The sequence below is a fragment of the Mytilus galloprovincialis genome, chromosome 4 (genome assembly GCF_965363235.1).
Source record: "Mytilus galloprovincialis chromosome 4, xbMytGall1.hap1.1, whole genome shotgun sequence".
Classification (NCBI taxonomy): Eukaryota; Metazoa; Mollusca; class Bivalvia; order Mytilida; family Mytilidae; genus Mytilus; species Mytilus galloprovincialis.
The window spans coordinates 82,065,326-82,089,448 of record NC_134841.1 but is presented as its reverse complement, the minus strand read 5'-3'; the positions used below and the strand labels follow the sequence as shown (position 1 = coordinate 82,089,448).

The window sequence follows — 24,123 nt, the reverse complement described above, 5'->3', positions numbered from 1 at the left end:
CAACACGAACACCATCAGTAACTAGGGGTGACATTAGGTGGTCCGGAAGGGTAAGCAGACCCTACTCCACATGTGGCACCCGTCGTGTTGATTATGTTATTACAAACCTGGTAAAGAGTTTTATTCGGTAGGTCACATTCTTGGTGAAACGGGAAGTGGATATCTGATATCATCTGTGAAACGGTTATTCCAAAACAGTCAACCAACTTGTGAGGCGTCAGTAAAATTTACGAAGGAATGATTTCAACTTCACCTTTTGGAACTTTTGGTTTAATAGCTTGCTTGTTAGCAGCAACCCTCTATCAAGGAAAGCATGACAGGAAATACAATCCCGGGAATATCATATCAATTATGAAACATATACTCCGTATGCAAGCGCTGCTGGAATGTTGCTACATAGAAATGGAAAGTTCATAATTGGAAAGCTGAAATCATCTCTTTTGTTTTCAACCGACCCTCATTGTCAATTTCTAGTTGTAAGTGAAGATATGAGGCAGACTTAACTGTATCTGTTGTATACTTTATCTCTAGTTTTGTGGGATAGATGCGTTTAACTGTCACCATTTTTTAAATTATTTAGTCAGGGAACATCCTATATATAGCGGAAAGTACAGTTAAAATATATTGCTAACTTCTTATCAAAAGTGAAACAATTAAAGTGAACAAATTAAACTAACTGCATTATTTATAAATAAAATAATGAACGAAAAACAAAAATGCAACATAGCAACAAACGAGAACCACTAAATTACAGACTCCTAGACTTAAATGTTGGCTTAGTTATAGCTTTACAATTGATGTTCGTTAAAATTACTTATTCATTGACGTTAATTACATGTCTTTTTTTTTTTTTTTTTTTTTTTTACATATATACATATACATAGTTCTAGTTTTAGGATCGCAATTAAATATAAAAAAAGGTGAAGTTGATAATCTATGTAGAGGTTGATTAAGGAGCAGTTGTACAAATAATTACTGAATATTATCTATTTAAATAGCCTTTATCAATTTGCTTGAAGATTATTTACAGTTGTACAAGTAGCATTAGTATCAGTTCATACTGAGATCCAATGGACAGGCTAAGTTTAATTCACTTCGGACTGATTTTAGTTTTTACAGGTAAAGTAACACTTAATTTTTTTACTCCAAAAATAAAATTATGAATGAAATCAAATGTTTTTGCATGACATAAAAAACTATATAATTTTTTTGTAGTACGAATTTAATGTATTTAATTATTCAAAGAACATTATTATAAGTAAAAACTTGAAAAAAAGTTGAAAAAACCGGCGTATTAAAAGAGTGACGAATACCATTATTTTAAGTAAAATAATACGTTATTTAGTTAACTTATTTAGGATTCATAAATAAATATTTCATTTGGTTTCTAGTGGATATTTGTCTCATTGAAAGTGTTTCCACATCTTCTTATTTTTATATGAAATAATGTATAATAATCCCGGTCCAATCTTTGTTAACGCTCGAATTAGTAAAAGGATATTTAAATGAAGAACAAAATGCAAAAAATAATATTAAATGATCAAAAATGGCAACAAATTTAACTAAAATGTATTTTAAATAAGTTAACAGTTTACGATGTTGGTGATATTGTTTTATATCGCTTCTTATAATATGATCGATTTTTATTCGTGAATGGCTTATACTATTCATGCAGGTACTGTTCATATTCTGGACCCTGTCTGTAATTATAGTGCAGTTTGAATAATTATTAAGTGGTTGATAGATAGAAAACATTATCAATAAATGGTGTCCTTCAAAATTAATTATCTTGTATCTTTTGTATTTGTTATCTGATCTACAGTTTATCTTTCTTCGTAAATAAAAAAGAACTGATATCTAATTTTCTTGAGGACGGGCTTGCACTCTGATTGACTAAGACTTTAAGGAAGGACGATCCATCACGAAATTATTTGTATTTTCAATGTCAAGGTTCTGTGTTTATACACACCGACTGTTGCTCGCTGCACATTGAATGGAAGAAGGTACAAAGGTTTGTGTGATTTATATTTATGTTCTCACACAAAAGTTATTAGGTCAAGGGAATGTTTCTCATCATTTACTATAGCAGAAGGTACATAGTACAAAGGGTGTTCTTCACCTTTAGTCAAACCTAAGGTATATAGTTCCAAGAATGTCCTTCACCTTTTAAAACAGAAGGTACATATGGTACAAAAAGGTCTATGGGAGGATCTTCACTCTTTACTCAGACAGAAGATGCTACTAGTATATAGTTCCGTGAAGTGTTTCCCACCTTGTGCTATAACAGACATAACATAGTCGATTGGAGGATCCTCATTTTTAATTCAGACAGAAGGTGCATTTTCCAGAGAATGTTTCTCACATTTTGATATGACAGACAGTACATACATAGTCTTACAGTAATCACGTAGTCAGAGCTTTTTATGTTGATATGTTCATTTTCTGTACGATTACTTCTTGCAAAATGTTGAATTATTCGACGCATTAATGAACTTTGTAGAATTTTCGGTTCTTAGTCTTTAGTTTCGTATTTGATTTGTCTTTCTAATTGGCTCGACTCAAATGCCACTGCCGAATCTGAAGTAGACGAAACGCACGTCTAATATTCCAGATCATATGCCTGGTATATTGAATGAGTTATTACAAATATATTTCCGCCCTAGTACTTTTTACAAAATTTTTAAAATGATTTATTATTTTGTCCGTTTACAGTGTTTTCAGAGACAATTAACGCAACAATAAATTGTAATTTTGAGAATGGTTGGTGCGATTGGGGTTATAAACAAAACAGTTGTTTCAATTGGACGATTGGTAGCGGCAAAACAGTGGACAAAACTTCTGGTCCGATAGCAGATCATTCCACTGGGTGTACGTATATTTTTAATGATGGTTAAACTAATTATTTTAACATTGATAGAGTATTTACCTGATAATTTACAGTTATGTAAATTCTTGATATATGATATTGAAGAATAAAATTTAAGAAAAAAAATGAAAATACGAAAAAGTTAATTTATTATATGGTGTGAAACGTTCCTGTAACAAATAAGCAAGTAGTTCAGCAAAGATTATCAATTAAAGAATAAGCAAATAAAACTTGTTATTTACTCATCAGAATTATAATACTTTATAGCTTCCAATGGTTCGTATGCTGTAATATATGGGCGCCATTCTCGAAATTCCTCCTGTACAGCAGTATTTCACAGTCCGAACTTACAAGTGTCTGCAAACAATGTCCTTTCATTTTGGTATCACATGAATGGAAATGGTATTGGTAGCTTGAAGGTTTACGTAGTCAGTAAAGGAACTCGCCAAATGTTATGGGAGAAAAGCGGCCGTCAGAGTGCAGATTGGCTACTTGCAACCATACCTATTAGTCCTGGGTCATATCAGGTAAAATGAAATTGTGTTTATGATTAAGCAGTATTTTAATTGAATAATACTTATAAGATTTTGAGGACAAGAGAACTGCACTGTTTAGAACTGTCTTACATCTAGGTCAATATTGACGTAGAATTCGTGGTCAATCATTGTCTCACGACTCTTGAGAACTTACTATACGTTTAATAGTAATAGTAAATTACAGATAAAATGATCGTACGATATTTCTATAAATATTATGTTGGCACGATTATACACAATGACCTGGTCAGTATGAAAAAGGTTAAACTGTCCTTATCAAACACTTGAAAGTACCGATAACAGTTCATTCATGTCCGACGTCTATGCCTTTGTCAAATTATCAAAGTAGGTTAAGCTTTAAAAATGTACATTCCTATAAAAAATCATTTAGGTTAAAGAGGTAACAAAGTGGAAAAATAGCAAGTCAAAATATTTTGCAAAGTCTTCAACAGTTTTCATATTATGAAAATTGAGGACTTGTTAATGTCACATACCATCAACTGATTGATAAGGAAATTATGTATTGACAATTCACTTGGACACTAAATATATACCCCAACAATCATTACAAAAAAACAGGAAGTCCTGAATTATCATAGGTCTGTTCTATATGTTCCTTAAGGTACAGTAAAGTTTTGCAAACAAGTTTTGCTAGTTGAACTATATATGAAAATCGAAAAAAATAAATAAATATATTTATATTATGAAATATCATAATAAAATTATCTCAAAATTCGTAAAACTTAGTATAAAAGGCGCAAACAATTGGCGAAATTTGTTCTTACATTTGTTTTAAAATCACTAGATCTCCGAATCATCAAATCTCCAATTTCTGGTCCATAGATTTTTTTTGAAAAAATTACTTTGTTGACACATAAATTTCCATGTAAATGATGAAAAATAATCATATGTTCAGCGAATTTTTTAATTTATTTATGTATTACAATCCGTTTCCTAGTTGGAAGTAAAACACGTAAAAATCAAGTTTTACGGCCTACAAAGCAATGACGTTACGATTATTCCAACGTTTTTTTCCCACCAAGAACACTGCTTTGAATGAACCTATCTAAAAAAAATAGGTCAGTGACCCTATCATTTTTCACAATCATTAAACAAGAAAATTTTGTATAACAATATATAATTTCTTACGAAAGTTAATGAACTTGCAATCGAAGATTTAATGATTCTAAGATCGATCTAAGAACGTTTCTTGCAGATTTCATGAGTTTGCTTTATAAATGTTCACCAAATATGAAAGAATTCTAACAGTAATATTTCAGATAATAAAAGAGATCAATTGTAATCTTTTTCTATTTTTTGTTATAGTTCAATGCGCCAAAGATGTCTGCATGATTGTACCCAAATATGTGTAACATATAAGATATAATGAGAAGAGGTGTGATTGCCAATAAGACAACTCCCTATCAGAGATTAGATAACATAGAAGTAAACAACTAAATGTGACTATACAACCTTCAAAAACAAGTAAAACCAACACAACATATTCAGTTAAAAAGGACGCAAAACAGTGCAAACGAGATAACCAATGGCCTGAATTATGTACAAAATGATGAACGATACACATATATGATTTATAAAAAAAAACGACAAATATAGAACTAAAATCACTGACGTTTAAGAAGCAAACAGATTAACCGTTTATGATATCATGACGTTACATAATATTTAGTCGGAAAGCTGTTATATGTGAAAACACTGATAAATCATAAGTTAATGCAATGTATTATTAAAACTTTTATAGGAAATGGAATTTAAATGTACTGCCTAGAAGTAACTTGTATCTAGAAAAAGATCGACGAATTGAGTTTCTCATTATTTTCTCACGACACTTTAAAAATTACTATAAATCTGGTCATAGTAATTTATTGATAAAATGATCATCCTACATTGCTATCAATATTGTGTTGGCACGATTGCACACAATGACCTGGTCAGTGGGCAAAAAGTTTAAACTGTTCTTATCAGACACTTGAAAGTAACGATAATAATTCATTCATGTCTGACGTTTACGTATTCGGTATTTCAACTTATCAAATTAGGTTAAATTTCCTTTTAAAAAAGCCCTAACATATTTATGATATTAAACAAGAGCAGAGAACTTTCAATATTAACCATTATTTGTAAGGTAAATGTTTTGGCAAAGTCTCCAACAGTTGTCATATTAAAATCATTAAGAACTTGTTTTGTGGCATATTTTGTCCATGTTAAAGTTTGGACTACTGATAAGACCAAAGTTGATTATTCCTCACAATAGAAGTCTCTTAAAAAAAGGAGGCCAGACTTGTTTGATTTATGTTTGTAAATTATAAACAAATACAAATTGAATCAAGAGCATTGCTAGATTTTTGGCAGCTAAAAAGTTTAATGTACGAAAGTGGAGTTCCAACTTATACAGTTTTCCAGGTCGTTATTATATACACGAATAATGAAAACTCAAATGAAAAAATAAGATTTGGAATAAAAAATATATATCTATTTACATACAAACATTTTATTCAATTAAAGTTAATTCAATTTTAAAAACAATAGTATCGGAAACTTAAACTGATGTCTCGTGACGTAACTCTATTTTTACTAAAGTAGAAGGAGGGGAAATACTTTGTCATTTTACATTGTAAAAAAAATCAAAAAGCATCAAACGCAATAAAATTTTACATAAATGTAAAAAAGCTGTGGCATTTGACTTTCGAATTTCCAATGGCTGCCGAAACCTTGGGAACAACACAATGCTTATAATTGAAATTTGAACATCACGTTCTATGTTTGAATTTTCTTCACTTCTTTTCAAATCCATGTTTCTGTAAATATTATCACAATTTATCAAACGTTCATATACTTTCACTTGTATATTTGCTTTGTTATCCAAATGCAATAATTGAAATGCTGTCTTATTTGTAGATAGAATTTGAGGCCACAGCAAAATATCATTATGGTAGCGATCTGGCAATAGATGATATAGCCTTGACAAGAGGTAAACAAATATTTCAAATTGTATTTATTACTTGAAGTAGTATAGATAAGAGAAAATTGTTAAAATAAAGTAAAGAATAAACAAAACGTATGCTTTGTTAATCGAGTTTAACTGTCGTCATACTAATACCCCTTTGTGCCTTATATTAGGAAATATAATTCTATGCTACTTTGAATTTACATATCAGAACAATATATATCATATGTGCTTATATTAACATTTGTAGATTTTGAAAATAATGTTTGGTTTAATTATAATTCTTTCATGAGTTACAAATATGCATATTTATGTTTAATGTACTTTTCTTCAGTATCTCCGTCTTCACTGTGGACAACAACCACAACATCTCCGTCAACTGTTACTGTTGCTTCATTACCTATTCATTGTAATTTCGAAGATGGTCTTTGTGGATTTCATACTGATAATAAGAAATTTACATCCGTATCATGGTCAAGAAAAAGCGGAACAGAATCACTTGGAAGTTATATATATTTACGGGGTGATAATACAACAGACACTGGTAAACATAAGTATTTTAAGATTACATGAATACAGCAGTATATTAAGATTTCATTAAGGTAGCACAATACAAAGATTTTTTCACTCCTAATCAGACAACTTTAAACTGATGTAATTCATTTCATCCTTCTTTATATTTTATAAATGAGGTACCAAAAATAAGAAGAAAGATTAATTTTGCAAATATTGATAATTTCATTATGACATAATTATTACATAACTAATTATTATGTTATAAGTTGCTATATTGTGATGTCTACACTTGAATGAATTTAGCGTCTTTGTTCTTCATAGCATCCCATAATATTTTATAGATTCTTGTACAACACAGCTTGACCTCCTAAACTGTGTCTCAGATTTCCAAAAAAACATTAATAGAACAAATTTTATACCCAATTGAATTAAGTGGTCTCTAATGAAATGATGTTGCAAACTTCATTGAAGATTTATGAGAGAATGAAATACAATAGGAAAAATCTGAGACATGGTTTTGGAGGTCAAACTGTGTTGTGCAAGAATCTATAAAAAAATTGGGATGCTATGAAGAACAAAGAAGCTAAATTCTTTCAAGTATGGACATCACAAAATGGCAACTAATTACATAACAATTAATGATGTAATAATTATGTCATAATGAAATTATCACAATTTGAAAGATTAATCCTTCTTCTTTCTTTTGGTACCTCATTTATAAAATTTAAAGAAAGATGAGTGTAATTACAGCAGTCTAAAGATGTCTGATTGGGGATGAAAAATCTTTGTATTGTGCTACCTTAATACAGCAAATATTCTTTATGGACAATATTTTATAAAGAAAATGTGTAATTTTTTTGTATTTTGAGTTTTACGTTTTTTTTATGATAGACATTTTCCGTTTATTTAGGCACAAACAAAAGAAATATCTTTTATTGATTTTTTTCTATGAACACATCTAAGCAATTAAACAAATGAAATTGATGTTAAACATGAGAGCCCTACGAAGAACAACTAATTATTCTTTAATGAAAGGTTACAGTTCACCTTTGGAAAATACTCTAGTGAGATCAAACGACTCTTCTTAATGTATTTTTTGTTAAAATTTAGAATTAAAAAAAAAAAAAAATCGTTTGTTCTTCTAAACATCAATCTGGTAAAAAGATTATAGGAAGTAAACTAATTGAACTATAAACAAATGTCACGCAATTGGGAGGTGAAGCTAGCTATAAAACCAGGTTAAACTCTCAGTTATCATCACACACGAATAAAACATACCTTTTTAATATTGTGATCTCAGAAATTTGGTTGCCTTCGACTGTTTTCCGCTCTGTGGTCATGCTGTTGTCTTTTTGACACATTCCCCATTTCCATTATCAATTGTATTATCATGAAACTAATTTGATAGTCATAGGATTTACCGAAAGGGATGTGTAGAATGTTTTAAAAGTTTTGATGTCTTTTGAAAGAATATCAAATTACGATATAAAATACAGATATTTTACTTTTATCAGTCTCGTACTTTTAGTTTAAAACACTAGTATTATGGTGTTCTGGTTGTATATTATCAACATAGTATAACAATTCTATTCTCTCATGTTGCAGGTTCATATCTTTCGTTAACTATAGATGAAGAGACAGCTTTAAGTGGAGACAAAGCTAATTTATATTTACCTGCAATTCGTACTAGGAATATGACTTGTTTAACATTTGCCTACAGTCTTCCTAGCCACACCAGTGGTAGTTTACAAGTTTTTGAGACAGATACCAAGACTGGTACTGCTACACTAATAAGACAAATGTCGGACTACCATGGACCTAACTGGAAGTCAACATTTGTACAGTTCTTACCATCAGCTGACCCACTGCAGGTAAGGAAATACATTTATTTTTATACTTATATCTTCGCTTTCATTTTCGGAACAGTGACTTACAAGGCTTAAAATATCGAACAAACTATCAACATCATTCTAGCTTTTTAACCACTGTAATCAATTAGCACATTCTAAAAGACAACTGTTAAAAACAGCAGCATAGCTATTTTCACTTCGCCTTTCTCTCTTTAAATGTATTGTTTTTTTAACGAGACGTATGAAACCGTAACATTGCTACTGTGCATCAAGATTCTGTATAAAGTATTTTTTTCGTTGATTTGATTTTAGTTTTATACGACTTGAAAATGATAAATATGTATTACAGATTGTCATAGAAGGTTCTTACACAGGAGAACCAGGATGTATAGTCACCATTGATGATATCCATTTAGAAGAGGGTATTTGTAAGTATAAGTTATAGAAAAAAGAAATGATTTGATAATAACAAGAGGAACAATTAAAATAAATTATGGGTAGAAATGTATTTTCAAAGAATGAAAACGAAAAGAACAATTGTATTTATAAAATTCAGATATAAGAAAATATATGCGTAACATTGTTTTTTATTCCATTTTTCATTTTTGAAATATCTCTTGTAGAAATTTAACAGCAAATGTTGTCATTATCAATATATTAGAGTTTATCTCATTGAACTTCAATATATGTCGAAAGTAAGTGGTTTACTAAAAAACAAAAAAGAGTGATTAGACGTCATTCTAAAATAAATTGCGTACTCAGTTTTCTTGTTTGTTATTTCTATCGATGGTTTACTATGTTAATATTATTACACCATATCTGTTTTTATTCCATTTATGCATATATAATTAGATTCTGTAGCATAAAGTCGAATGCTTAAATGAAACTGGTACAAATACTAATTATGCATTCATTGAAAATAAAGATAATTTACATCCAGGTGACGGATACGTTCAATCAACAACAACAACGACAACTACTAGACCGACAACGCCCTCTTTACCTGTCATGTCATTCAAAGAAACGTCATCCTGTCAACCAGAATATGGAGATTTGTTAAACGCATTATCTTGCGACTTTACCAGTGATTTATGTAGTTATAGCAAGATAGATTCTCCTATCCATTGGCAAAGGAAGCACGGAGCAGGTGGCAGTAGTTGGTTTGCAAAAATTCCAGAAAGAAATGATACAATATCAGGTACCTTATAACTTTCTCAGAATTTTTTTTCCAAAATAATCAAGGTAAGATTAGAAAAAAATAATTTCAGTTTATCCGTGGGACTAACAGAAATCAGAGAATAAGAAATTTTCTAATATTTTCATGAGTTAGATCGAACCTTAATGAATCATTTAGGTCTGAATTAAGTAACAAGGAAATCGAGTTTCCGACATTTTTTGATTTTAAGATTACTTATATAGTTTTACCAGGTGATTCATTTTTGTATTAACTGCATTGTTGATATAGAGCACTTCGTCATGCATGTACTATGAACCATGTTTGTTCATATGTAAATAGTTTCTCAATTATGCTCCCTTTTATCGTAGACACTAATTGAAACTGTAACACTTTTTGAAAGATTTACTAATATGTATGTTCAATTTCGTATACACTGCTTACAGTATTGAATGTCAGAAAGATATTTAGCAGATTATAATATGTTATTTCTCATTTTTGATATTTTTAAAGGGTACTATCTTACATTGAATCTGTCAACATGGCAAGTACACCATGGTGAAGGAATACTCCAAACTCCAGAAATAAGTCTCCCTTCAGTTTGTGTAGAATTTTCGTACAGTATGCCAGGAACAACTTCAGGAATGAAAGTTGAAATAGAAACATCTTGGGGACATACAGAGACTATTTGGCAGAAAAAGGGGAAACTTAACTCTGGTAAATGGAGTAAACAAGCATTGGTTATCAATTTCTACGGCAAGTACAAGGCAAGTATAAAGTATACAGTGTGTCAAATGTCGTTTATAAAACTAGATGTTTATGACATTTTATTGTGACCATAATTTTAGATTTGTTAATACTTTGACTTCGTATAAAAGACAAATTGTTAACTAGGGACGGTTAACTGTGTTAGTTAATTTCTGATGAGTATCCAATCCGAAAAAAAAAATAAGGCGCAATTTGTAATCGATTGTCCTTCTGTCTGTCTACAACAAATAGTTTCTGAATGAGTATCCTTACCTGATTGAAATGAACCTCAAAGAAATGGACAATAAAATCAGTAGCACAAGTATATTACTATTCAAGTCAATCGGATACATCTCAGGTTCATTTTCACTATAAATTGAAAAAATGAAAAACAAATGTTCCAAGATAGTAATTTGAATTTCCAATGCATGATGAAATATTTCATTAGTAAGGAAGACATAAACACTGTCAACATTGACAATTGTTACCCTTCCGGAGCACCTGAGATCATCCCCAGTTTTTTGGTGGGGTTCGTGTTGCTTAGTCTTTAGTTTTCTATGTTGTGTCTTCTGTACTATTATTTGTCTGTTTGTCTTTTTATTTTTAGCCATGGCGTTTATTTTCTATCTATGAGTTTGACTCTCCCTCTGGTATCTTTCGTCCCTCTTTTACAGAATATAAGTTTATTTCTTGCATATATCTTTTCATTCAATATTTTATAAAATATTTCTTTTTTTTTATATCACTATAAAAATGTATTTGAAATAATTTTTCTTTTAACAGATTGTATTTTCTGCAAAAAAGTGGACATCAAAGTCTTATCTTGGAATTGATGACATCCATATTTATGGAAAATCAGAAGGTAAATTTAACAAACTGAAGTAACAAAAAAGATAGTGTATATGTACATTTGTTTTATTTTTAGACCACCTTTAAATTAAGTTGTTTTCAAAATGAAAGGCGCAATAATTATTAATCCTGGTATCTATACTGAGTTAATTAAAAAGCAAAATCAAAATACTGAACTCCGAGAAAAATTCAAAACGTAAATTCCCTAATCAAATGCCAAAATCAAAAGCTTAAACACATTAAACGAATGGATAACAACTCTCATATTCCTGACCTGAAACAGGCATTTTTTAATGTAGATTTTTTTGTAACGGTACAAATCTTTCTGTCCCAGGTACACATTACGACAATAAATTTATTTTTAGTCTTGCTTGTGGGCAAGCTATTTGAAATATCATAAATCGGAAGCTTATTTAAAAACATAAGAGCTTTTATATTTATAACCAAAAAATTGGCAAAAGCCAAAGACGGTACACATTCCTGGACCCGGTTTTCACGACTCAATATTGGTAATATATAACCGTTGAATACTATTAATATTATCGCATGTTAATATTTAACCGGGACGAAAATTATTCACCGATATTTCAGACACCAAGAATTAAAAATAATATTGTTCATTTTTTTTTAATTCTTGGTTTTTTTATGTATTGCGTCGTTTTGATTTTTATAAAACAAAAAAAGTTGTGAAAGTTGAAAACGATCATATCACCGTATGTGAGTTAGACTGTAACGTTGTACCCATTAATGTCTAAAATGCTAAAATATCTTTGGAAAAGTTATAAATTTTACTATTTTAAAGCATTCATCTCCTAAACTGAGTTTTACTGTGCGTATTGTTGTGTGTTTGATTTTCCTACATTGGCTAGAGGTATAAGGGAGGGTTTAGATCTCAAAAAATATATTAAGCCCCGCCGCATTTTTACTATATTTGTTTAGTGACCAGCTGAAGGACTCCTCCTCTGGGTGCGGGAGTTTCTAGTTGCACTGAAGACCCATTGGTGGCCTTCGGCTATAGTCTGCTCTATGGTCGGGTTGTTGTCTATTTGACATATTTCCCATTTCCATTCTCACTTTTACATCTGACAAGGATAACAATGTTAAGAATGTTTATTCTAATCAAAACTTTCAGTAGATAAAGAGAAATTTGAACACCATAAATGATAGTCAGGATAAGATCTACAATAACTCAACAAATTTGAAAGGATTATTCTCTTTATAAGAGTTATTACCCTCGAAAGACGCTCTAACCGTTTTATGTGTATAAGAAAAATATATTGTTTAGCAATAATGATCGATAGAACAACATCTACAAATAAACCAATTTATCTAAAATTATCTATGGGAGTAGTGGTTACATTTAAACAACGCTTTCGCCATGTTGTATTGTTTCTTTGCTGAAATTAGTATATATAATCCAAAAGCAAATAACTAAAATGGATCTGTAGGCGAGAATCTACATTAATTTTGAAAATTTGAAACTGCCTGTTAACTTCTATTAGGAATTATTTCTTTTGAATCATGATATCTATGATTTGGTTTCCAGAATGTATAGTTGATACATAGAAAAACATTTTTAGCAGGTGAAAACCCACACATTAGTTAAAATAATCGATAATGTCAACCGAATCATTGTAGAAGTCACTGCACTTGAAGGAACATGTTTAACGTTCTTTATTGTGGTTTATTTATGAAACCATAGATAGAAGAAAGAGTGAAAATGTAAAAACCAAAACATAATTATCAAGATGGCAAGATCTAAGTCAATAGTATACTTCTTCTACGAGTTATTATCCTTAAACTTTTTTTTTACTCGTTTTGTAAGATTTGTGGATACTTTCATGGAAAGAAAGTAAAAGTAGTTCAAATGTTCAACATGGGAAGATTCACAGATACATCAACGTGGCCGGAATCGTAAATCGACAATTGTTTTTTTGAGGAAATTATTTGGAAAGAAATGATCAAAATCAAAATAATCAGCTTCTTAGAGTCTTTAGTTTATGTATTTTGTATGAGTTTTTTCAAGTACTAGCTGTTCGTGTGGTTCTAATAATGGCAAAAACATTTATTCGTTGTTTAGTTATTTGTCTCTATGGTGTTCCATCCTCTGAAATATATTTGGTAGTAAATATTATAGTTGGTTCGATAAGTATTATATATTATACAAATATTGTAGTTAAATGGCATTTTACTAATTAACTTCAGTGACTACATCAAGTTCCGTGACCAAAACTGCATCCATAACAAATCTTACGTCACCTTCAACTAAAGATGCAAGATTTATAACTACTACGACAAAGCAGGGAACAGAAAAAACTACAGCTGTACAGCAGACACATACCTCAACAGATCTGAAATTTACCGAAAACAAAGCGTCATCAACTGAACATCCAATCGTATCGTCAACATTACAATCAACGTTAAGTAAGTATATAACTTAAGATGTTAAATAATGTTTCTATGATCATGAAACAGATAAAACCTTCGATCAAATATATATTGCATACATAAATAAAGGCAACAGAAGTATATCGCTGTTCGAAGTTCATAAATCGATAGAGAAAAAAAAAATCCGGGTAACAAACTAAAACTGAGGGAAACGTATCAAATATAAGAGAACTACAACACAACAGAAACACAACATTAAAATATAACACACACAGAAACGACCTATAATATAACAATGGCCATAATAAAGTTGAATAACACCTAATACATTTCTTGCATTCGAAGTGTTTTTTTTTATTTGCATACTAGAAATTTAAAGTAGATAGAAAGAAAAAGGATGCAAAAATGGATAAGAAAGACATGATCTACGATTTATTTCAAAACGCGTGACCTGGATCTATTACGCTGAATGAAGATTGTTATCCATCAACAGAACATGCCCTACATACCAGTAAAAAATTGATTGTCAGTCGAATCCCTAAAGGAGTTATTGTCCTGGAATGACGATATTTACAAAATTTTCTTTTCGAAAATTAAAATAGATAGAGAAAATATAGAATAACCATAAAGATCGACAGAACAAAAGTAAAAAATTATTCAATATGGTCGAATAAACGGTTGACTTCTTATTCGAGTTATTTATTTGAATATTAATTATTTCCCCTTTTTGTCTGTTTGTTTTGCAAAAATTATAGTAGATAGACACTATCCATAGTAAAGCTAAAATGATCAGCATGACAATAGTTACAGATGAATTAACATGGCAGAAATCGTAAATAATGTTTTTGTGCCTTTTTCGTGTAAACTAAAGTATATAGAGAGAAACTATGAATAGTAGAATATTAAGCAGGACATAAATTGCAATTTAGTCAACATCGACAGAGTCTTCAATGGACTCCTGGCAGAAATAATTGCCTATTTGTACTCATTATTCTGCTTAAACAGTAATCTGTTCGAAATAATCTTATTGCATTTCGTTAATTTTATGCAAAAATGACAGATGAGCGATTCTGGCTCGATCGAACTTAAAGTTAAGCAATCTATTGAGTTTAAGTTTGAAATAATCTCTTTTCGCACCTTCTAAATGATCCAAACATCTTTACGTTGTTTATTTATATGTAACTTTCTTGTTTTATCCTTTACACTAATTTGTTAGTAAGTTCAGTATCTATTATTTAATTAACACATATTAAAACAATTATGCATTTACCCAGTTTTCCTCAGTAACTGCATCATGTTCTGTCATCCTTACTTCATTTATTACAAACCTTACTTCAGCTCCAACTAAAAATACAGAATTGATGACGACTTCATCAAAACTGGAAACAAACAGATCAACCAAAAAGATGCCACTATCGACAACGGAACACCAGACACATATCTCAACAGAATTGAAATTTACGAAGAACAACCATTCATCAACCGAATATCCATCCTTGTCATCTATCTTACAATCTACGATTAGTAAGTTCCTCAGTAAAGATATAAAACTATGTTTTTATAAACATGGCAGTAAAAACGAAATATCAAAGTTCTACAGTAGAAATGAAATATGTAAAACAAAATCAGGCACAATGGGGAATCTGCGAAGCTGCTCTTTTTACGATGAATACATTGTCACGATAGACTTATATGAACCATATAGCTATACTCACCAGAAAGTCAAAGTACCTTTACAATATTAATTGTCATACTTCTTTAAGTACACTAGTGTTCTTCGTAAGTTAGTATTAAGTGTTTTCAAACTTTTATACTTAAACAGAAGACAATGTTGTATACATTTCATTTGTTGACTTCTAGCTAACAATTTTTTACTAGCAAATTGCTAATCAACTATATAAACATCTTTTATTTGCTTCTTACTAACATCTTATTACTAGAAAATTGCTTACATTTTTTTCTTGATGACGAGTTTGTAGATATTATTTGAAACTGCAATAAAACTCAATTTGATCAGTCTGTTTTGCGACTAGTCGAATCTTTTCGAATGCTTAGAGTAAAAATATTGAGAACAAACTGAATTTTTAATTGAACCCCATTAGTCGAACAGTTGAAGAACACCATTGTTTTATTGGTGCTCTAATCTAATGCATTTTGAAATTGAAATTGAAAGTAGAACTTGTGGAACTCACAACGGGGTGAAACCGGTAACCTATGCAGAGAAATCGTTTCTTGCTTTAAAAAAAGGAAGATTTGGTATGAGTGCCAATGAGACAACTATCCATTCAAGTAACAATTTATAAAATTAAACCTTTATAGGTCAAGGTACGGCCTTCAACACGGAGTCTAGGCTCACACCGAACAGTAAGTTATAAAGGGCCCTAAAAATTACTAGTGTAAAACCATTCAAACAGGGAAACCCACGGTCTAATCTATACAAAAACGAGAAACGAAAAACACGTATGAACTACAGAAACAGATGACAACCACTGAACATCAGATTCCATGCATACATCACCAGTCATTGGAATCAACACTTATTATCTTTAATAAGACAAAATCGAGTAATGATTAGATCAGACGACTCTACGACACCACTACATCTACTAAAGATATAAATATGCGAAAATATGTTCCCTTATCACCCAGTTATCGATTATGACAAGTGAACTTACAATCTATAGTGTTGATTTCAGTCGTTTTCCTCAGAAGCCAGTTGTGGCAGTTTTTGAGTCTAGCGAAAGACTCTGTTAATAAGCCTGTATAATGTGCAAAATGAAAATAGCACTTCATAAAAAGTCAAATATCACAAATATCAAACTCAAAATACAAATATCGAACTCAAAATACAAATATCGAACTCAAAATTCAAATCGAATTGTCCCTTATCAGATGGCAAAATCAAAAGCTCAGACACATCAAACAAATGGGAAACAACTATGGTATTCCTGACTTGGTTCATGCATTCTATTACGTAGAAATTGGTGGATTAAAGCTGGTTTTATAACTGCCTTACCCCTCTCACTTGTATGACAGTCACATAAAAAATGTGATGGGTTCGAAACAGTATTCTAGAATGACTTTCAACAGAAACGCTCAAACCAAGTAAATTTGAAAGATAAGAATATAGACAAAAGAACAATATATGATCACCTCGACCGTAGAGTGAAAACTAAGTAAATATATAAGTTAAACTTTACCAACTATTTTCTTAATGATTTCACAATTGAACAACGGGGAATAAAATAACCAAAGTATAGATGAACAGTCCTCGCATGCTGTATCATTTTTGTATGTTAGAACAACTATAATATGGTTTCATTTACGAAAACAAAATGTACAATGTACAAAGGAAAGTATGAAATCGTTACGTTTGTCTCTGATTCTTGTTATAAGTCGTCAATATATTGAAAAAGATTCATACAGTAACATTCCGTATACTTGCATCATTATCATTAATTTCGAGTTAACTAAATTTGATGAGATGCTAAAATGACTGACAAATGGGTGATTGAGTCATTAGACATCAACATAATTTCTGAAATTGCCATTGAAGAACCTGGCAAAATGTTTTGTTTTGGAATTGGATGATGTTGTATGAATTTTGCCACATATATGTGTAATATGTGTTTTAAAAAGTCAACCAGACACGGAAATAAACAGAACTTGAGTTGAATGATACTAGGGGTATAAGCCTTTAATTATTTTATATACATATGATCCGTGTGCATAAAAGGTTAGTTGATAGATTCAATTGAATTTACTTTATCACAATATTTATCAATGGGCAACATTATCCCTATAACATGTTGACTGCAATATTTCATTAGTTATGGAACATAAGTAAGTGTCTTAGCATGGTTTACTTTTGAAATGCCCAATGATTTTGTTTGTGGATTATTAAAAATGAAAAAAAATTTAATGTTGTATATTGTTTCTTCTCTGTTTGTCGTTATCAATTTGTAATTCGGATATTGTCGTCTAAAATTTGATTTGTTGAAAATCTTTGCAGTTGATATTTTGTTATGGAACGGAGAATATAAAATGAAATATAAATAATGTTATTGTATTGCAGTATCTACACCAAGTTCAGTAAGCACTAATGCAGTTGAACCAAAGTCAACAACTCCTACTACCATCATGATGTCAAATTTGAAAACTTCTCACACTGGTCAAACAACAACTCTAGACACAAAGACACCGTCCAAGTATACAAATGTACAGCAAACAAATTTCTTAACAACTCCGTCCCATACCGAGAAGAATACGCCATCTACATTATATTCAACGTCGAGTAAGCATGTGACGAAGAAGAAAACTACTACAGATGCAAAGAAAACTACTTTGAATAAACATGATAGTAAGACAACAGATCATAGTACTACACCATATATTATTCAAGTGACAAAGAAGACCTTCACCACCAAAAAGAATAAAGCGACAAAGTCTAAAGCTGAAAAATCAGAACACATAAGTAAGGGTGCACAGGCAGGCATCGGTATAACTGTAGCGTTGTTAGGTGTAGGGCTTGTGGTAGCTGTTCTCTTTATAATGAAGAAGAAAATAAGCACGATAGATCAAGGAATTAAATTAAATAAAAATGAAATTCAATTGGAAAGCAAATATACGAGGACGGAAACTTACATAAATGGTGACACAAAATGTGTTATAGAAAATGGCGTTAGTCAAGCAAATAATCAAACTGCATGGACATCAACTGAACCATTATGTAAGCAGTGAGGAAATAGATCAAATTCAGTGTGATTAACTTGAAATCCGTCCATTTTGTATGAAACAACGTGAGCATAAAACGAAAACAGACAGACAGTGTAGAATACATTTAACAATGACGTGTTATAGTGTTTGATACGTTATGCTTACATTAATTGTAAAAGAGATGCTACTAGTATTACAATTTATCATTTCGCAAAAACCGCCAGTTACTTGGAATATATAAATTTAAAACACCACAAATTTAATAGAAACGCGTTAATTTTGCTGATTTTATTGTGAAAAACTTATCAGCTTGAGATGAGGAAATATACACATTTTGAAATTCTAGTTGCGATACAAATGCGACTTTAATCCTACAATGTTATTGTCTCGGTTTAATTAAGGATGTACACCTCTGAGGAGCCAAAAATTTCTAGAATTAAACTTTTTTTCTTAACCAGATTTTGGGGTTTTTAAGACTGTAACAAAATAATTGGTGAAGAAAAAATCATAGGTGGTGCACTTCTTTTTTTGCTACGGCCCTTTGAAAATGCCCAATTTTGATGATTTTCCCATCTTTCATCGATTTTAACCTTTTTTTGGGCTATTATCATGAAAAAAATCACAGTTCCACAATTAAACTTTTTCTCATACTTTCCATAAAGATGAGGTGGACCAATCTAAATAAATTGTACTTACAAAAACTATAGGTAAGTGTTAATATCAGAAAGTTTTATCATATTTTGACGCTTTTTTGTGTAAAATTTACCATGTTGTCAATTTTGTATTTTTGTGATTTTTCTCAATTTTAAGAACAAAATGCATATGATTTCAACTTTTTTGTTATAAATGAATGAAAAAAGATATATCTAAGAAATTTGAAAAGACCAAAATGATATGGGATATACATGATTCTTGTAAAATCATTTTTTCTATCCCTCACCCATTTTCTCAAAATTTTGGCTAAAAATACTGACTTGATTGGTCGTAAAATTTGAAAACTGGATTACGCAAAAACCATTCATTGTAAATACACATTTTTTCCCACATATTTATGGTTGCTTATAATATTTTTAAAATTCATCGATATTTTCTACGTCTATCACATGTTTTGGAAATAATTCAAGAACGAGATTTCAAAGAGACTGAACGATACTGAAAAGTCAGATGTTAAACTTATTGTTAACAAATTAGATAGAACCACAGAAACAACTGTCAGGTCAGCGGTTATTGATCTTTTCGTGTTTCAGTTTTTTAAATAATTCGATTCACCGGAAAATCGTCTGTCATTGTTGAATTGAATTCGACCCCGACAAAAAGCGGGGAGATGGTAGTTGCTCCGGAAGGGAAAATCTTTATACTATTCCTCTGTTTGTTAGTGTATATTCAAATGTCTAAAGCAGAGTAAACTTCTTAAATGAGTTCGATTGACTCCAAAATATTTCTAACATATCTAGTTAATGTATAATTATGGAGTGAATTATGGTAATAAAACGTTAGCCTTTTATATGTTGTAAGAAAGTGGTCCCCATTTAGTCATAATGTACATATATTTATTGATAAATTGTTTCTGTTGATTAATGATTTCTTAAATTTGTACACAATTCATTTCTCATTTTGTGTGCTTTGTGTTTTGTTTGCTTAAATCATTTATTTATTTTGTGTATTGTCTTAAGTGTAATCTGCTGTTTTTGTTATTTTTTCGTAAGTAAAACATTTTTATCGACAAAAGGGATTATGTGTCGTCTTTTAAATCAATCTATACTATAAGAATTTTTAGAAACTTACATGTAAAATTGAGAATGGAAATGGGGAATGTATACATTGTGAAGTGTTGATCATTTCGTATAACAGACACACACTCGTAAATCTATTAACTATCCAAAATAATTTCAGTTATTCGTTGTTATTCTGTGGTTAATATGTAGAAATACTATTATATTATTTTTTATGTATTTTTTTGTTTTTAAATTTATTATTACTCTTTTCCCGTCATGTAATGCTGTCATTTTAGCAGTATATTTATCATTAGCATTGACCGTGGATGTTTGGCAAGCACAACACCAGGTTTAACCCACCATTTTTTTTTAAATGCCCTGTACCAAGTCAGGAATATGGCAGTTGCTATCTAACAGATCGTTGCTATGAATGTTGCATTGTTGTTTGTTTTTTGTTGTGTTCTGTTATTTCGTTGTTTTCTTCTTATAGTTGATGTGTTTCACTCAATTTTAATATAGTTCGTAACCCGGATTTGTTTTCTTTCAATCTATTTATGACTTTCGAGCAGCGGTATACTACTGTTGCCTTAATTTGTTATAGTTGCTTTAATCGTCCTGGGTGTTTATTTTTAAACTCTGACAATTTGTTTGTAAATTTGAAAGAAATATGTTAATTTGAAAGATTTCAACTGAACCTTTTTGCCTGTTCTGGTTTCGTGTAATACAAAAGATATGGCTTTAAATCTATTAAACACTACACTAAACCTGATCAAAAAGGAACACGAGGACCAAGAGAGTAGGCGGCTACATACAAAGTGTTCATGACATATTACATCTGCAGCTTTTATTATTCAGTGTGCATAACGACGAAAAAAAAAGCAACAAAGGTTCCTCGACAATACCAAATTTGTATGCATGACCTAGTTTGTTGGCATTAAAGGAAATAATCTTTTGCATGTGAGTCCGACATGTGAATCCACATCTAGTCACTATCGGGTACAATCGGTAGTTTTATAGATGAGACTGAATTTGTTCTTTAAAATATAATACTGCAAAAAAATGTCACTAGTGATCTGAGATATATAACCAATTCGAAATGGTGACTGTAAAACCTAGATTGTGTTCATTTTTGTGCTTCATCCTCATACATCTGTTTGAAAGCATTTTTTTTATAAGGAGAACAATCCTACTCATAAAATTTGTATATTGAAAACATGAATGAGTGTTGCGTACCAACTGGGATACATAAATGTCATACGCATGACCTTTTTCATAGAATTTCAACTACACACATCCTTAATGTCGATTTCATATTATTTCCCAATGCGTTTGGTTTGCTTATTTGTAATTGATAAACATCTTAGATAGACGTTAATCGAGAATATCCGTATTTTGTATTAAACATTAGTTAATGATTTGCATTAACGTACAGTTTATAACCGAGGGAGAGGTTGATTGAAGAGCAGTTGTACAAATAATTTCAAATATTATCTCTAAATATATGTTATCAACATTATTACGGATTAAACACCGTTGTACTAGTAGCCTTAGTGTATTTGTCCGTATTAAGAGCAATGGACAGGATAATTTTAATTAACTTCGGATTTATTGTTATAGTCACAGGTGAAGCTACATTTTTGTATTTTTATCCCTTAATTGTTTTCAATATCATATGAACAATGTAACAACGAGAAAATAGAAATTATTTATCGTTTACTTGAATTAAAATGAAAATTATGTTTATTTGCTCTTTGGTCGAATTGTTGTCTCTTTGATACATTCCCAATTTCCATTCTCAATTTTATTGATTAATCATTTTTTTATTCTTGGAAAAGGGTTAATACACCAGTTTTAATTATGGCCTTTTATATTTGTTTTAAAACTTCATCAGTTTTCTATGAGTTCTTTAGTAACACTAAAAGCTTTTTCATTATTTTCGTACCTGAAATAATCCGACGAGTAGGAGACAGAAGATACTAAGGGAACATTCAAACTAATAAGTATGAGAGATAATGGTAATTATGCAACAAAGGCCAAAAGACAAACAAGTCGACAGAACACTACATATAAAAATTAATGACTAACCAAACACGGAACCAACCTAATTTACTGTATAAACAACTTCTTATACTGGGAACATTTTTATTTTGAATGAAGACCTCATATCTAATTCTGAAGTAAGAACTGTTCACTAATAAATCATGCTTGCCGGAATTTTTTATAAATCGGGGTATTGAAATGAAAATCAATTGCGTATCACGTAATTGATATGCAAAAAAAGAGAAGAAAATAAACTCAATACTTTGTAAATGATGATTTCAAAACCCCAAAAATAAATCACGAACTTTTGTTTGGTAGAGAAGGAGACAAAAACGAATAGTTTCACTTCAAATATATAATACCAGCATCTGTTACGTCTTAGATCATTATTAATATGTTTTGCTTAAAGATGAGACAACTCTCAATATTAAGTGACATTTAAAGTGTTATCAATAAATGGTGTTCAGCAATATTTATCTACATGCATCACTTTAATTTGTTATCAACAGATATGAAATTTATCAGTGCAAATAGTAATGAAAGATAACTCTTGATTCTTGAAGACGGAATTGCACTTTGATTGACTTCTAGCATAAGGAAGGACATGAAATGACAAAATAAGTCAATATATGTATATTGTCAGTGCCGGTTTCGGTGTCTAAAAGGACCGTATCTCAGTGTACTGTAAGTTGAGAAAGATACATAGGACGATATGTACGGTGATATCCATCCCATACGCAAACAGATATAGACCTTAATCATGTTAGGATATTTTTCCAAATATTCTATTGACACCTCTACAAATCCTAATCTTACTGTGAGAACAAAGTTTGTTTTTCTTTTTTAAATTGAGTTAAATTAATTCGGATAAGCGATACCCCCATTCCAGACTATTTTAACGCAATGCGTTAAACTACCAAATTTAGTTTAAAAATATTTCAGAACACCATATGCTAACAATTACGAAGTGCATGGCCACGAAAACTACATTCGAAGGAATTACGTTATTGTCAGTCTGAGATTGGGTCATATATTTCGTTATAGATTTCTAGTTTCGGTTTGATTTCAGTGGTTAAAATCATTACAAGTGTTCCCCTTTGGTATCTTTTACCTCTCTCTTATCAAAATAACTTCAATTTATTATTTCCTCTTAGGTCTGATCTTCAAATACATTTATTTTATTCAAAATGCCTTCGTTTATTTTTATTTTAAGTATTTGTCTGCTTGAAGTGTTTTCAGAGAGAACTAAAGCAACAATAGATTGTAATTTCGATAATGATTTGTGTGAATGGCGTAATAAGGCAGACAGTTGTTTCAATTGGACGATTGGTAACGGCAAAACAGGGGATAAAACATCTGGTCCGATAGCAGACCATACCACTGGGTGCAAGTATATTTTTATTGTTGATTTATTTATATTTGATTATCAAAAGGGAGATAAATAAATGATTATCATAGTTGACACACATATTGATGCAATTAGTCTTATTTAAAAACGTAACAAGATAACTTTTAATTTTTTAAGGTGCGTATGACTTAGAGAAGGGGTGCATTTGTGAGTTATATATAACATCGTGTGAAGCATTCAGAAACATGTTTTAAACAAATACTTGTGTGATCAAATAAATTGACGGAATAAAATAAATATAGATTATATTTAAAAAAAGCATCAACTCATACATCTTGATTTCTTTATAGTATTGTGTCACTTACAGATTTCGACAAATAAACCATGTTTTCAATTTTTTTTTAAATGAG

The 24,123-nt window shown here is 30.5% G+C and overlaps 1 protein-coding gene across 1 annotated transcript; it reads left to right on the top strand.

Annotated features, from left to right (window-relative positions):
• Window positions 1-961: 961 nt before the first annotated feature.
• On the top strand, window positions 962-19,424 carry LOC143073766 (MAM domain-containing protein 2-like). The gene is made up of 13 exons (XM_076249522.1): window positions 962-1,119; window positions 2,713-2,868; window positions 3,134-3,393; window positions 6,322-6,394; window positions 6,705-6,914; window positions 8,492-8,757; window positions 9,086-9,164; window positions 9,677-9,934; window positions 10,424-10,677; window positions 11,441-11,519; window positions 13,712-13,930; window positions 15,233-15,418; window positions 17,970-19,424. The coding sequence occupies exons 1-13, from the start codon at window positions 1,071-1,073 to the stop codon at window positions 18,632-18,634; spliced, it is 2,754 nt and encodes a 917-aa protein (XP_076105637.1). The 5' UTR covers window positions 962-1,070; the 3' UTR covers window positions 18,635-19,424.
• The last annotated feature ends 4,699 nt before the right edge of the window (window positions 19,425-24,123 follow it).